This window comes from Mustela putorius, unplaced genomic scaffold, assembly GCF_011764305.1.
Source record: "Mustela putorius furo isolate JIRA1106 unplaced genomic scaffold, ASM1176430v1.1 tig00537227_pilon_pilon_pilon, whole genome shotgun sequence".
Lineage (NCBI taxonomy): Eukaryota > Metazoa > Chordata > Mammalia > Carnivora > Mustelidae > Mustela > Mustela putorius.
Genome location: NW_025422368.1, coordinates 6754067 through 6769800, shown reverse-complemented (window position 1 = coordinate 6769800; position 15734 = coordinate 6754067). Strand labels below are relative to the sequence as shown.

Genomic DNA, 15734 nt, shown 5'->3' with positions numbered 1-15734 from the left:
AAAACCTAAGCCTCAGGATCTAGCAAAATAGATTAGCAGGAAAGACCGCAGGAGCTCAAAAATTCAGTTCCGTGGTTGCAGCATTCAGGGTTAGCAAAAATAAAAGCTCAGAGGGACGCCTGGGTGGCTCAGCTGGCTAAGTGCCTGCCTTCCACTCAGGTCATAATCCCACTGTCGTGAATGGGCTCTCTGCTCAGTAGGGAGTCCCTGCTACTCCCTCTGCTTGTGCGCTCGCTCTCTCACTCTCTCTCTGTCGAGTAAATAAAATATTTTTCAATTTAATTTTATTTTTTTCAGTGTTCCAAAATTCATTGTTTGAAATCTTTATAAATAAATGAATGAATGAATAAATGAAGAATGAATGAATGAATGAAAGCTCAGAATCTCCTTTGGTTGAGCTTCGCCCTCTCTGGCCAGGAGGTGGCGCTTCAACCAAAGGAACGGGAGCGGACATCCCCTGATAAAATAGCTACATCTGTAAGACCAATTACTATTTAAAAAGGTAGGACAAATTAACAGTGGCGGGCAAGAAAACAAAAAAGAAGGGATACATGAGTGAAAAGAATTTTGACTTTTCAGTGTGTTAAAAGCAGCCGCCCGAAGTTCCGCCTTTGCTGAAATGGCTACTGAGAATTTTAGACCAAGGGGCAAAGTCCCCATCCTTGACCAGCACTAAGTGGAGGAGAATGTCGGCTTGTTTCTGAGGGCACGGTTGGACTCACCTTGGATCTTCAAATGGCTGCTGCCTTTGTGGCAATGGCTCGTGCAGCTGCAGCTAATTTACTGGGCTGGATCAAGGAAGCCACGTGTCACCCATACCCAGTCTGAGCTGGTTCTAGTGTTTCACACACATGTTGATGGTTTCTAACCAAGAGAGAAAATATGTGTTGTTTGGCCTTGTGAAGAGAAGACAAGTGATCTCTCTCCAGTCCTCTCCCCTTGCTATGAGGCAGCCTTTGGCTGTGATGCATATCTTTATTTTAATGCTGTTGTCTTATTGTATCTTTTTCCTGCAAATCATAGATTTGTAAGATCTGTCATTTGGATCCTTGGAGTCTTCTTTACTGATGGAAATGTGTCTGACTCTTGTCATTAATTTTTTTTAAATTCTCTTGCCCTCTTGCCCTTTAGTGAGAGCTGAATAGGAAGTATGAGGTCTGCAGGCAGGCCGCCATGATGGCTGGGAAGCTTTCTCATGAGCCATAGGGAGAAATGGCCAATTGGCGATAGAGACCTCTGCTGTGAGGTCTGAATGAGCTAGGATTATTTTGGCCTAACCCCATAACCAAAGAGACCAGTGAGGGTGTTGAGAAAGGAAAAGTAGAAGATATTTGGGTTTGGGGAAATTTTATCTGGAGGAAGAATGCTTTATAAGTGCTCAAGAACGTGAAGGAAGTTCTTACAGAAACTTGAAAGTGAAAGCAATAGATTTCTTTCTGAGCACTAAGCGGTGACACTTAATGGATTAGACCAGTGACAGGCAAAATAAAGATACAGGATAGCTGACCATTAATATATTCAATGTGTTGTATACAAAAATGTACAGAGTAGGCAGCTTGAACATGTCCCATGGAATGCTAATCCCAAATTCAAATTTCTTGGTCCTCCTGAGCTGAGCAGCAGCTACAGCCTTTGGGAAGCTGGGCCAGGGGGCTCAGGGCCCAGGGGAGTTCTGTTAGGAGAGGTGTGCACGCCTCTCTCTCCCGGAGCTGAACGTGGTTGTAGCATGGTGAGAAGATGTGGGGACAGAGTGGGAGGGGCACAGACTGCCTTCTGTCAGGAGACTGTCACCACTTACAGAACTCAACCAGCCGGACTTCGCCACAATGAGCAAACTAAACAGTACAGAGGGAGAGAGAGGTAAGCATCAAGCAGCTGATCAGAACAACCCCATAAAAAAATGTGCAAGGAGATAGATGGACCGAAACAATCGAGGAAAACACGGGGAGGGCATTTAAAGAGATTCAAATACGGTAAAATAAAAGACATCCTGGCAACAAGAGCTGCAATTTTCTGATCGAGCCTCGCATTGGGCTCTCTGCTCAGCGGGGAGCCTGCTTCCTCCTCTCTCTCTGCCTGCCTCTCTGCCTACTTGTGATCTTTGTCTGTCAAATAAATAAATAAACTCTTAAAAAAAAAAAAAACTTTAAAAACTCAGACTTCTGGTTTGGGCTCAGAGATGCAGAAGGCTGGCAAACTATCACTCCCACTCTTAAAATAAGAAAAAAGCTAGACAGACAAAGTCAACCACTTCTCTTAGTCATCAGAGAGCTGTTGGGCCACACAGAAATCTGGAGAAAAGAGTGTGCCTGCAGGGAGACGGGAGACCTGAGCGTTGGCTTACTCGGGACAGAAGCTGCTGGTGCCACCTCAAGGAGGAGAAAGATTAAACTAGAAATGGTGACAGATTGCTGGAGGCCGGATGTGAGCTGTGAGAGGCACTGAGGCTCCAGAGGGCTGCGGTCCTAGGGAAGCTCCCACTTTCTTGCAGTCTGTTCCCCCAGGAACTCCATCCAGCTCTCACGGGGAGGATGGTGGGGAGACACTAAGGAAAGCTTTCCCCCTGGGCTGGCTGGGGTCAGCGAACAGCAGCCACCATAAATCTCCCAGGCCCAGCTCCCCGAGCTCCCTTGCAGAACAAAAGCCTCAGCCTGAAGGAGGAAATTCATCAAAGCCCTCCCAAGGGTGCTGGGGTGGCCCTTCCAGCAGATGAAAAGTGTTCAAAACCATACTTAGCCTGTGGAAACTGATGAAGCTGGAAAGGCAAAGGGACTAAAATAGCCAAAACGAATCTGAGAAAGAACAAAATTGGACGACTTCTAGCATCTGATTTTGGGACTGACCATAAAGTTACAACACAGTGTTGCATCTGCAAGAGGCTAGCAAAAAAATGGATGTGTGGAACTATGAAACCAGCGAATCCAGACATGGATCCACACAAAGCGAGTGGTGTGGAACTATGAAACCAGCGAATCCAGACATGGATCCACACAAAGCGAGTGGACTGATTTTTGAAAGGCACAAAGGAAACCCAGTGGGGAAATGAACCTTTTTTTTTTTTTTTTTTTTTAGATTTTATTTATTTGACAGGCAGAGATCACAAGTAGGCAGAGAGGCAGGCAGAGAGAGAGAGAGGGAGGGAAGCAGGCTCCCTGCTGAGCAGAGCACCCGATACAGGGCTTGATCCAAGGACCCTGAGATCATGACCTGAGCCGAAGGCAGAGGCTTAACCCACTGAGCCACCCAGGCGCCCCAGAAATGAACCTTTTCACCCAAGGGTGGAGAGAAATTGGACGACATAAGGGCAAGTGCAAATTAAAACTAAAAGGCGAACTCCCCTGCTTCTCTCCCTCTTCTCTTTTCTTAGAGCATTTACTTTAAAAAATTTGTAAGTTTTTTCTCTGTCTCTTTGAAATGTACATAAATCTTTTTAAAAGTTAAAAAGCCCCATGCCAGCTTTACTACCAGTAATGTGTTCCTTAAGGACTTGAGAACCAACTCCTCAAAATGTAATTATCAGAAAACACAGCACCCCTGTCTCCCAGTTTCTGGGGAAGGGCAGAAGCCTTACCTTGGAGGGGCCTCACTCCACCTTGTAAAACTACCACCTGTTATAGTGATGTGATGAGTGTGTTTTCCTTTGGATAATGCCAGTTAGCAAACCCAAACAACCACCTCAAATACCAAGTGAGTCTAGAATGAGCCTGTGTATGACAAAGCAAATTGTGCTGTCCAGTTCTCGTACTTAAGACTGGTTACTCTTCATCATGACAACATATACATGATGAGCTGTGTCTGCTTGGCTCTTGATGGTGAAGTGGAAAGGAACCTCCAATCTTCCTCCTAAATATGAACGGTCCACTGGGTTCTGTATACGATGGTGGTCTATTCCCTCTGGATATCGCACTTCCATCTGATGACCCATTTAAGCCACCAAAGCTTAACGGCCACACCAGTATCTACCTCTGGGACATCAACAGTCAGGGAGCCATCTACTCAAAGACAAGTGGAATAACTGCTTATCTATTTCAAAGGTTTTGCTCTCAATTTTTTTCACAAACTGCAACCCTGAAGGTCCTCTGCCTGGAAGTATGGCCATTCGGTATCTGACCAACAGGGCAGAGCATGACAGGATATTCAGACCATGGACCCAGTGCTAGGCAACATAATTCACATAATCGGTATGTTCTATGAAGGAGCACCCTCTCCCTGGGCCGTGCATCTCTATACACAGCACAGACTTCATGGGCATGCTACGCTGACTCTTCTCCCTGCCTTTACCCACTAGAGACTGAGAGACTCCCCAAAGACGGAAATTCTCTCAAGAGTAGAACTTTAGAGTTGAGGATCTGTTGTGTCTAAGGTGTCTGCTTGCAAGTCTTGCTTCTTTGATGTATCAAAATTTATTTTGTGGTGTACTAAAGGTCCTACCAAATATTACAGTACATTTTAGCCTAATTTATTATCTGTATTAAGTTATAAAAGCAGCCTTGGATGATTAAGAATTCTGTCATTAGTATTAAGCCCAGACATATTTCTGAACATGTAGAACCAGATCTTCAAATGGCTGTTGTGAACAATTTTTTACTTCTTTGTCAGTTTGTAATGAGAAAACTTCCTCTTACACCGTGTAGCTCAGAGAGCACCTGATGTATTATCTCAGACACAATAAATACACTCCTGAAGGCAAAAGGAAGGAAAGGAGGCTATTGCAACTTTATTTTTGATGGTGGGACACTGGAGACAATTTGAGTTGATTAGGAAATCTATTTTAGGAAGATAAAGGTTAAGCTGTTATAGAAGAGATCCCAAAATACGGCACCTCAATCAAAGTAGATTACTTTTCTTTTAAGTCCAGAGATGAATGGGTGGTCCGGAGTGAAAGGCCCAAGTTCCCTCTGTATTGTTGCTTCGTTATCTCCTAGGTAATTACTCACCATTCAGTCCTCATCCATGGCAAAGGCCAATCCTCCAGGGCATGAGGGTGGCTTGGTCAGTTAAGCGCCCAGCTTTTGCTTTCAGCTCAGGTTATGACCTCACGGTGTGAGATCAAGCCTCGCTTGAAGCTCTGTGCTCAGTGTGGAGTCTGCTTGAGATTCCTGCCCTCTCTTTCTGCCCTCCCTCAGCTCACGGTTGTGGGAGAGCACTCTCTGTCTAAAAATAAATAAATAAAATCTTATTAAAAAATTTTTAAAAGCCTGGGGCACCTGGGTAGCTCAGTGGGTTGAAGCCTCTGCCTTCGGCTCAGGTCTTGATCCCAGGGTCCTGGGATTGAGCCCCACATCGGGCTCTCTGCTCAGCGGGAAGCCTGCTTCCCCCTCTGTCTCTGCCTGCCTCTCTGCCTACTTGCGATCTCTGTCAAATAAATAAATAAAATCTTTAAAAAAAAAAATTTCTAAAGCCTGGGACGCCTGGGTGGCTCAGTTGGTTAAGCAGCTGCCTTCGGCTCAGGTCATGATCCCAGCGTCCTGGGATCAAGTCCCACATCGGGCTCCTTGCTCCGCAGGGAGCCTGCTTCTCCCTCTGACTCTGCCTTCCACTCTGTCTGCCTGTGCTCGCTCTCGCTCGCTCTCTCTCTGACAAATAAATAAATAAAATCTTTAAAAAAAAAAAATTTCTAAAGCCTGATCATCCCTCCTCAGTACTGCCCTTCCCTTTTATCTTTCAGTAATGGAACTTTTCTATGTCTTAGACACATGACTGCTCATGGAACACAGGGACCACATTTACCAGCTCCATGTGGTCAAAGCTGGGTTGCAGTCAAGGAGCTGATAATTGTTGAAGTTGGATGATGGATACAGAAGCATCAATACACCATTCCCTTTGCTTCTGTATATGCTTAAATGTATTCACAATAAAACATTTTTACCACAATTAAAAATTTGTTTTGAAGATTTTAATCTATTTGAATTTTATTTGAATTGCAACAATTAATTTTGGACGACATGATAAATTTTTATTTTCTTATTTTATAATTAAAATATTTTTAATATCTTTTTTCTTTTTTTACCTTTTTTTTTTTATTTAGAGAGAGAGTGAGCCATGGGGTGGGGGTGGGGTTATGGGCAGAGGGAGAGGGAAAGAGAAACTCTTAAGCAGGTTCCACACTGGAGGCAGAGCCCACTGTAGGGCTCAATCTGACAACCCTGAGATCATGACCTGAGCAGAAATCAAGAGTTGGATGCTTAACCAACTGTGCCACCGAAGCGCCCCAATATCTTTTTTTCATTTTTAAAGTATCCTCAGTATCTTTTTCATTTTGTTTTATCATTATATTATTTGTATAATCATAAATACAATTTTTAACATAACAAAATGAGAAGGAAGGGAAATGAGAAGGAAGAAAGATAAAGGGAGGGAAGAAAGAAAGAAATTTCAAGTTTTTGTATCAGGAATCCTCAGAATTCTCTATTTTTATCTTTAGACATTATTGGCCACCCTGGGTCCCCTCTTGTATGATGCAACCCACTGAAACAAGAGTGATTCAGGGAAGGAATAGTTGGCCCTTGGAGACCTCATTCACATCCAGAGCAGCTCTTCTGCTCTAAGGGCCTCTCTAGGGAGTTCCCTCACTCTCCAAGGTCTAGAGCTGAGATCAAGTCCCTCTGGCCATTGTTATATGGGAGGCAGAGTCAAGAAGTCTTACCCTTAGATAGAAAGACAACAGGAATATTTCCTTGCTAAGAAGTTTCACCCCTGAATCTTCTAAAGAAAGGACAAAGTTGAGGGTAGCCCACAGAAGCCCTAGCCACATCTGAGGCTTTTGCTCCAGTGTTGGAAAGGATGTCATTTGGTTATCATCCACGGAGATCATCTCTTGTTGGCCTAGGGTGCCCAGGTGAAGACAAATCCCCTTCTCATTCCTATCCATCTTCTAAAACTACCCACTCTGGGAAACCGTGAGTGTAGAAGCCATGAATAGAGATCAGATCCTCACTTACCTCCTTCTGAGTTACCCATCAAAGAGAAAGGTGACAATTTTACCTTGTTCTGGTCTAGACCAAACCCTATAACTGTACATTTTACCAGGTGTTCTTGGTGTTCTTTTATCTTTCTTATCTCTTCTCTCTCTCTCTCTCTCTCTCTCTGTTTCTCTCTCTCTCTCTCAATCAGCTTTCACCATCCCTGTGATGCATAGAAGATGGTCCAAGTCTGACTTGGATTTATCCAAGTCCCCCGCTACCCGCTCAGAGAATAGCACACTTTTCATGGACTTTCCCGTAAATTACTGAGATTACAGAAAAAATCAGTGGACAATACAGAAACCCTGGAATAGGAAGACCTTGGAGTAGCTGATATGTACAACACTCACCTCCATTTCGAGGGCTTCCTCCTGCCAGGCTTCCATAACATCAGCACACTCACATACCATTCCTGCTTGGATTGACACAGAAGAGGAGAAAGGATTTCTATTTAGTACCAGTGATACCCAAAGAAGATTGTCTCTTAATCTTTAGAATTTCTTTTTTTTTAATCCTTAGACTTTCTAAACTGGAATGGACTTTAGAACCATCTAGTTTTCCCATTTTTTTTTTTAAAAATGAGAACTTCAAGTGACTTACCATTGAACTTACCGTGACAGGGAAAGGTCTTGCACTGTTACTAGGTATCACTATACCCCCTATCAACCATTCATTCATTACAGTCTGTCAACCAGATAGTCAGCCAAAATATTCAGCACTTATTCACTGTGCCAGTCAGCTCTCCTGTGGTTTGAGCTCAATTCCTTTTGGAACTGGAGAATAGCAACTTCTCAGTGTTCTGAAGTCTGTTCCTGTTCCAGTCTAATCCCTGTTCTCTTCTCTTTCCTTTCTAGGTCAAATTGTCTACATTATTCTCTTCCACCTTCTCCACCTTGGCCAATAGCTTCCTGCCCTGAGCCAAGAAGGACTAATCAGGTCTGACATGACAAGGGTGTGGCTGCGACACAACCTGTTCTGGATCAGCCATGAAGCTTTACTCCCAATGCCTCATCCCCAGGCATGCTCCGAGACTGATAACCCATGTGATAATTTTTTTCCCTTCTTGTCCCTCTGAAAGGAGAACTTAAATGCTCCATGGAAGTTGACAACACAACCACAGTCACGACATTTGTCCTCCTAGGACTGTCCAACAACCCTCAGGTCCAGGCTGTGCTCTTTGTACTCCTCCTGGGAATTTACCTACTAACCCTGATGGGGAACCTGACAGTGCTGCTGGTGATCAGAACTGATTCTTATCTCCACACGCCCATGTACTTCTTCCTGAGTCACCTCTCCTTCATGGATGCTTTCTATTCCTCAGTCATTGTGCCTAAACTGCTAGAGAACCTTCTTTCCAAGTGGAAGACTATATCCCCCCTTGAATGTTTCACCCAGATCTCCTTGGTCATATTTTCTGGAGCCACTGAAGCTTGCCTCCTTTCAGTCATGGCCTATGACCGGTTCCAGGCTGTGTGCCACCCACTGTTGTATGTGGTGGCTATGAACAAAAAGGTATGTATTGGCCTGGTGGGAACATCATGGGCCATAGGAATGGGAACTAGCCTGGTTAACAGCATCCTTCTGGCTCAGCAGCACTTCTGTGGCCCCAATCTTGTCCGCAGTTTTGCCTGCGAGCTTCCCCCAGTGCTCCTGCTGACCTGTTCTGACCCTTACATTAGTGTTGTCTCCATCCTGACCACCATAGCAGTCCTTGGCTTTGGCACTCTTGTCCTATTGCTGGGCTCCTACACTCGTATCATCATGACAGCCCTGGGAATCAACTCTTCGATGGGTCGGAGCAAGATCTTTTCCACCTGCTCTTCTCATTTTCTTGTGGTCACCATCTTTTATGGTTCAGGAGTTTTCAGGTATGTCATACTATAACCACCTAAATGTAAATGTAGGATATCACTTGCCCTTAACTGGCCTTGGTCTTCCAAAGTGGCAGGAAAATGACTGTACTGGAATTCAGAAAGCCTGGTTTCTAGTTCTGGCTCTCCTGAGGACTAGCTGTGTGAGTTATAAAAAAAAAAAAATCCATTTTCTTTCTCAGGTCTTAATTGTCTATCTCTGAAAGATGAGCTTATACAAGGACTAGAGATTTTCTACTTTATTAACTTATGATTAATACCTCTCAAAAGGAAATCAGAGAGCCCTTGGTAGATTTTTATTCAGTGCTAACCAAAACAATAAAACATATCATTCTTGAAAGAGATGACATTGTTTTTCCTACTGGAAGATGATGTCTCTGAAGCTTATTTAAAACTATTTCTTTAGGCACCTACAGTACACCAGCTTCTTTTAAATTCTCAAGCTCAATTTTAGTATGGAACATACTACAAGAGAAATATTATTAACTCCACTTTCAGGTAAGGCACCTAAGTTTCAAGAGTAACCAGGTAATTTCTCCAAAGTCCCAGAACAAGTTAGTAATGGAGCCATAGTATAAACCAAGTCTCACTGACTTAAAACATCATACTCTTTCTTACCATACTTCTCTCAAACATAAACAACTCTAGCTGACAAGTCCTCACTTACTAGGAGCAGAATAATTAATGACCCATAGTGTCTACTAGTGAACTGGAGATAGATTTATACAAATTGCTCTGTAATTTTCTTACCTGTTTGTTACTTGAAAAGAAGGCAGGTGTGGAAAAGGAGCTCACCTGACTCTGTAGACAAATCTTTCTTTCTCTGTATCTCATTTTTCTCATATGCCATAAGGAGACACTAAGATTGCCCCTACCTACTTCACAGAAATGTTAACAGGGATAAATTAGATGAAGAAAAATGACAGTAAAATGAATATTTTTTTCATTTTTTTAAGATTTTATTTATCTATTTGACCAAGAGAGAGAGACAGCAAGAGAGGGAACACAGGTGGGGGAGTGGGAGAGAGTGAAGCAGGCTTCTCGCCGAGCAGGGAACCGGATGTGGGGCTCAATCCCATGACCCCAGGATCATGACCTGAGCCGAAGGTAGATGCTTAACTACTGAGCCATCCAGGTGCCCCTGAATATCTTTTTAAATAGAGCACAGCAGAATCTACAAGGAATATTCCAATGATGATGACCTGTTGAAAAAAAAAATTAATGCTTCTTTGGGAAGTACTGCCAGTGAGACTCAACAAAATGCAGCCCAAAACTTAACCTTATTATTTTGGATTCAAATCTTGTGCTTAAAACATGTTTATCTTCCACTTTATTTATCATGTTTAGCTTCTTTTCTAAGCTGAAGAAAAATGTACTTAAAAGGAAAAATGTTTTGGGGTGCCTGGGTGGCTCAGTGGGTTAAAGCCTCTTGCCTGCAGCTCGGGTCATGATCCCAGGGTCCTGGAATCGAGTCCCACGTGAAGCTCTCTGCTCAGCGGGGAGTCTGCTTCCCCTCTCTCTCTCTGCCTGCCTCTCTGCCTACTTATAATCTCTGTCTGTCAAATAAATAAATAAAATTTTTTAAAAAAATTTTTTAAAAAAAGGACAAATGTTTTGTTCCACTAGCATTATATAAAATAACATGCTGTGACTGAAGGTAATTCCCAGAGCCATAAATGTTGAGAACAATGACAGCATTATTAGAATGAACATCTACTTTGGCAAGAAACAATCCTCATAAGATGAAAACATACAATTATATATACAGGGAAAAGAAGAGGGGAAAAAATCCTTACATCTTTATCATAACTATTAAGAAAAAATGTTTTGAAGACTATGAAGTACTAGAGAAATGCATGAAATTATTATTAGTCTTATTCAAGCTTGCAGCACTTGATGTGCTACAGAACTTGCTTTTTTCTCAGGGCAGCTCTTGGAAGATAAGATAACTCATGTTTGGGGACGCCTGGGTGGCTCAGTGGGTTAAGCCGCTGCCTTCGGCTCAGGTCATGATCTCGGGGTCCTGGGATCGAGTCCCACATCGGGCTCTCTGCTCAGCAGGGGGCCTGCTTCCCTTCCTCTCTCTCTGCCTGCCTCTCTGCCTGCCTACTTGTGATTTCTCTCTGTCAAATAAATAAATAAAATCTTTAAAAAAAAATAAAAAATAAAAAAAAAGATAACTCATGTTTGGAGACAATTAAAGATAGAAATGACTGCCGTCTCACTGATCACACAGTCATATCTAAATGCTGCTACCACTGCTAGTTGATTCAGCTCTAAGGACTCTGCAGAGTGTCTGGTATGGGATGGACCATGGCTACCAATATACTGTGGCCATTGTTCTGACCTCAGTTTACTTCTTTGTGCCAATCCCTTCAAGGTACATGACCCCAGCATCTGGCTCAGCCCTGGAGCAAGTACTCTCCATGCAGTACAGTGTGGTGACCCCACTGCTAAACCCCCTCATCTACAGTCTCAAGAACCAGGAAGTGAAGGCAGCTCTCAGGAGGGTGTTCACCAGGAAGCCCAGGCTTACCTTCTAACCCAGCTCCACTGCATCCTCGTAACAGGAGAAAGAGTTGTGCAACAGAAAAGGAGGCAGGAAGAGCTATCACCAGCTATCTCAATGGTCTTTATTTTCCAAAAGAGAAGCATTATTTCCTCTGAATCCAGTATCCTCTCCCAATGAAGTGAGATAAGAAAACCTCCATGGAGCATATGACATCTATCCACAGGGGGCCCAGTCACCACTCGAAAAAATTCTCACAAAAAATGTATGGAGGATCCAAACACAAAAGACAAAAAGCACAACTACCTTATGACCCAGTAATCCCACTTCTGGGTACTTATTCAAAGGAAATTATATCTTCATGTCAGAGGAAAGTAGCACGGAGGAGAAAATGGGAGATAAAGGGAGAAAGAGAATCCATATTGTTGGGCACCATTCTGAGTCTGCTTCAGACAGAGCTCCATGAAAGGGGTGTATTCTGATGGGCCTCCCCACCACTCACCTGAGCCTGAACAGCTTAAGATCCTGCCTAGTTCAAGTCTTGTTCCAGGCCTAGGGAGGGAGGAGGAGTTGGAGAAAAGAAAACGAATTCTCTGTTGTCATCCTAGCTACCTTTCAGCTCCCACACACATTCTCAAGAAAAGAACAACACTTTCCTGTCCTGCTTCTACCCAAGGCCAAGAGGTTTGCATCAGTCAAGACTACTTCCACGCTAGCTCTCTGGCTTCTCTCTGCTCTTGATCCTCTGATCTTCAGGCTAAAGTACTCTCTGAAAATAAATTTCTTGTCAATTTGCTCTAGCAAATTCCTCTTCAGATTACAGCCTCATATATGATACACTCACAGGTGACATTTCCTGGTCTTTTCTGCAGAATGTAGGCTGGAGCGATGGGACTGGGCTCAAGTCCCAGCCTTAGTTGCATTTCTGTTCTGGCCACTTGTTGAAGCAGGTTCCTTATATTTCCAGAGCATTTGCCTTCCTGAGAGGTAACTAAGACAGGGTAATAAGAACTAGATATGTGAGCTCATTGGGAGGAATGGCCATCTCATGCTCCCTTCTCACACATACCCATACAAAGGGGTCACTCCTAAAACCTGTAGAATTGAGTAAGTCCGTTGGACCCATAATTAGGAAGGGAAAGAATGTAATTCTCCTGGGCGATGCATCACATTGTGTTTAAATTCACACTAAAATCATGTCTTGAATACCAATTTATTTCCTGAGTGTTTCTTTTCATTAAGTATGGGGAAGGATGGCCTCCCACCCCTATTATGGCCCTACAGGTCCCTAAACAGGCCATAGAGACTTCATTGGGGAACTTCTGGTCTCTGAAACAAGAGAAGTATGGTCTGACTGCCTAAAGCCCTAGCAGGTATAGGAATGCAAGGCGTGTACTCAGCTATATTAGACATCTAAGAAAGGCAGGAAGAAGACAGGAAGTAGAAGATAACTCACCTAATTTAAAAATGTGGTAACTTATTTTTTCTTCATATTTTCATTTAAATACCATCAGTTAACATACAGTGTAACATTAGTTTCAGGTGTAGAATTTAGTGATTCATCACTTATGTATAACACCCAGTGCTCATCACATATTCCACCCTTAACCCATCACCCATCCCTCCACCCATCTCCTCTCCAGTAACCCTCAGTTTGTTTGCTCTAGTTAAGAGTCTGTTTCCTAGTTAGCCTCTCTTTTTGTCCCCCATAGGTTCATCTGTTTTATTTCTTAAATTCCGCATATGAAAGAAATCACATGGTCTTTCTTTGTCTTTCTCTGACTGACTTATTTCCCTCAGCATAATATTCTCTAGCTCCATCCACATCATTGCATATGGTAAGACTTCATTCTTTTTTGTGGTTGAGTCATATTCCGTCATGTCTATGTATATATCACATCTTCTTTATCCATTCATCAGTCAATCAATAAACATCAGGACTCTTTCCATAATTTGGCTATTATTGATAATGCTGCTATAAACAGAGGAATGCATGTATCCCTTTGAATTAGTATTTTTGTATCCTTTGGGTAAATACCTGGTACAACTGCTGGATCATAGGGTGGTTCTATTTTTAATTTTTGAGGATCCTCCATATTATTTTCCACTGACTATGCCAGTTTGCATTCCTACCAACAGTGTAAGAGGGTTCCCCTTTCTCTGCAACCTCGCCAATACCTGTTGTTTCCTGTGTTGTTAATATTAGCCATTCTGACAGGTGTGTGGTGGCGTCTCATCATTGCTTTGATTTGTATTTCCCTGATGATGAGTGATGTTGAGCATCTTTTCATGTCTCTGCTAGGCATCTGTACAGAAACGTGTACTTTATTTTCTTTCTTTAAAGATTTTATTTATTTATTTGAGAGAGAGTAAGACAGATAGCAATGAGTGGGGGAGAGGGAAGGAAAGAAGGGAGAGGAAGAAGCAGACTCCCCACTGAGCAGGGAGCCCACTGCAGCACAAAATCCCAGGACCTTGTGATCATGACCTGAGTTGAAGGCAGACACTTAATTGACTAAGCCACTCATGTGCCCAGAAATGTGGCACTTCAAATTGGAGTTTTGGAATTCTGGATTGTCAAAGCAGGAAGATATATATATATAGATAGATAGATATAGATATTGATATCTATAGATATATATCTATAGATATCTATATCTATAGATATATATCTATAGATATAGATATAGATATCTATATCTATCTATATCTATATCTATCTATCTATATATAAAACCCACCTAAACTAAGACCTCCTTTTAAGACAAAGAAATCAAAGCACAAAGGACAGAGATGAGATGCCCAGGTTTGTACCATTAACAAGTAGCAAAAACAGACTTTAGGACTCAAATCTCCTGACTTGCCTCCTTTCACATTTCTCATAATCATTAAGAAAAATCTCCCTTTAAAAATAAGCAAAGCAGCTTAGTTGGTTCAGTCAGTAGAGCAGGTGACTCTTGATCTTGGGATTGTGAGTTCAATCCCCATGTTAAGTGTAGAGATTACTTAAAAGTAAATTTTTTTTTTAAGTAGCAAGGAGGAGTAATGGAGTGCAGGTTTCAAACCAAAAGGCCCAGGTGTTCAGATTTTTCTTTTTTTTTTAAGATTTTTATTTATTTATTTGACAGACAGAGACCACAAGTAGGCAGAGAGGCAGGGAGAGTGAGGAGGAAGCAGGCTCCCCGCTGAGCAAAGACCCTGACATGGGGCTCAATCCCAGGACCCTGAGATCATGACCTGAGCTGAAGGCAGAGGCTTTAACCCACTGAGCCACCCTGGTGTCCCTGTTCAGATTTTTCAATTGCTGAGCTGACTGTAAGGGTCCTGTGATCTTCTCACAGCACTTTGTAAAGGATATTTCCTTATCTCAAGAGTAAGGAAATCCCTCAATCCATTCAAGTCACCCATTTCAGATTCTTGGTGCCCCTGTCTTTACTGTCCTTCTCCCACCCATCTCCACCAGGCAAAATCCAGCCCATCCTTCAAAACCAGCTTAACTGCCACTCCTTTCATGAATCCTTCCTTGATCTCTTTTTCCCACATCAACCCCCCCAATATAAAGTATCTTTTCTTTTATGAATGCTTGAAGAATATGTATTTATTTATTTAAGTTTTTTTTTATTTTCAGCATAACAGTATTCATTATTTTTGCTCCACACCCAGTGCTCCATGCAATCCCTGCCCTCTATAATACCCACCACCTGGCTCCCCCAACCTCTCACGCCCCGCCGCTTCAAACCCCTCAGATTGTTTTTCAGAGTCCATAGTCTCTCATGATTCAACTCCCCTTTCAATTTCCCCCAACTCCCTTCTCCTCTCTAACTCCCCATATCCTCCATGCTATTTGTTATGCTCCACAAATAAGTGAAACCATATGATAATTGACTCTCTCTGCTTGACTTATTTCACTCAGCATAATCTCTTCCAGTCCTGTCCATATTGCTACAAAAGTTGGGTATTCATCCTTTCTGATGGAGGCATAATACTCCATAGTGTATATGGACCACATCTTCCCTATCCATTCGTCCATTGAAGGGCATCTTGCTTCTTTCTTGAAGAATATTTCTAATCTCTCTCATGAGAGAGAGATTATAATTATTTATCAATATTTATCTTATCTTTCCTGCTAGTCCTTGAGGGAAGAGACCCTTTTGCCAATTTTTGACTCCCTTTATAGTTCCTTGAATGTGCTAGATGATCAATAATTTTGTTGAATTGAATTGGTACAGAAAATAACCCCCATCTTTCTGTTCAGCCTATTTCCTCTGGTGGTGGTGGAAGGTGACTGGAAGGTGACTATGACTTAAGCTTCAGTGTCCACCCACTCGCACTATTTCCTCCTTCTCCTCCCTCTGGGAAGAAAATACAGTCAGCCACACAAAATCAGGCCCT

The 15734-nt window shown here is 42.7% G+C and overlaps 1 protein-coding gene across 1 annotated transcript; it reads left to right on the top strand.

The window, feature by feature from the left end:
- The first annotated feature begins 8057 nt into the window (after positions 1-8057).
- Positions 8058-11376, top strand: LOC101681164 (olfactory receptor 8S1-like). The gene is made up of 2 exons (XM_004778930.1): positions 8058-8830; positions 11214-11376. Exons 1-2 carry the CDS (start codon positions 8058-8060, stop codon positions 11374-11376), a joined length of 936 nt encoding a protein of 311 aa, XP_004778987.1.
- Positions 11377-15734: the final 4358 nt, after the last annotated feature.

Excerpts from the sequence above, each read along its gene's own strand:
- LOC101681164 (XM_004778930.1), top strand. The coding sequence starts at position 8,058 with ATGGAAGTTGACAACACAACCACAGTCACGACATTTGTCCTCCTAGGA. Across the intron at positions 8,831-11,213 it reads TATGGTTCAGGAGTTTTCAG|GTACATGACCCCAGCATCTG; the intron begins GTATGTCATACT and ends AATCCCTTCAAG.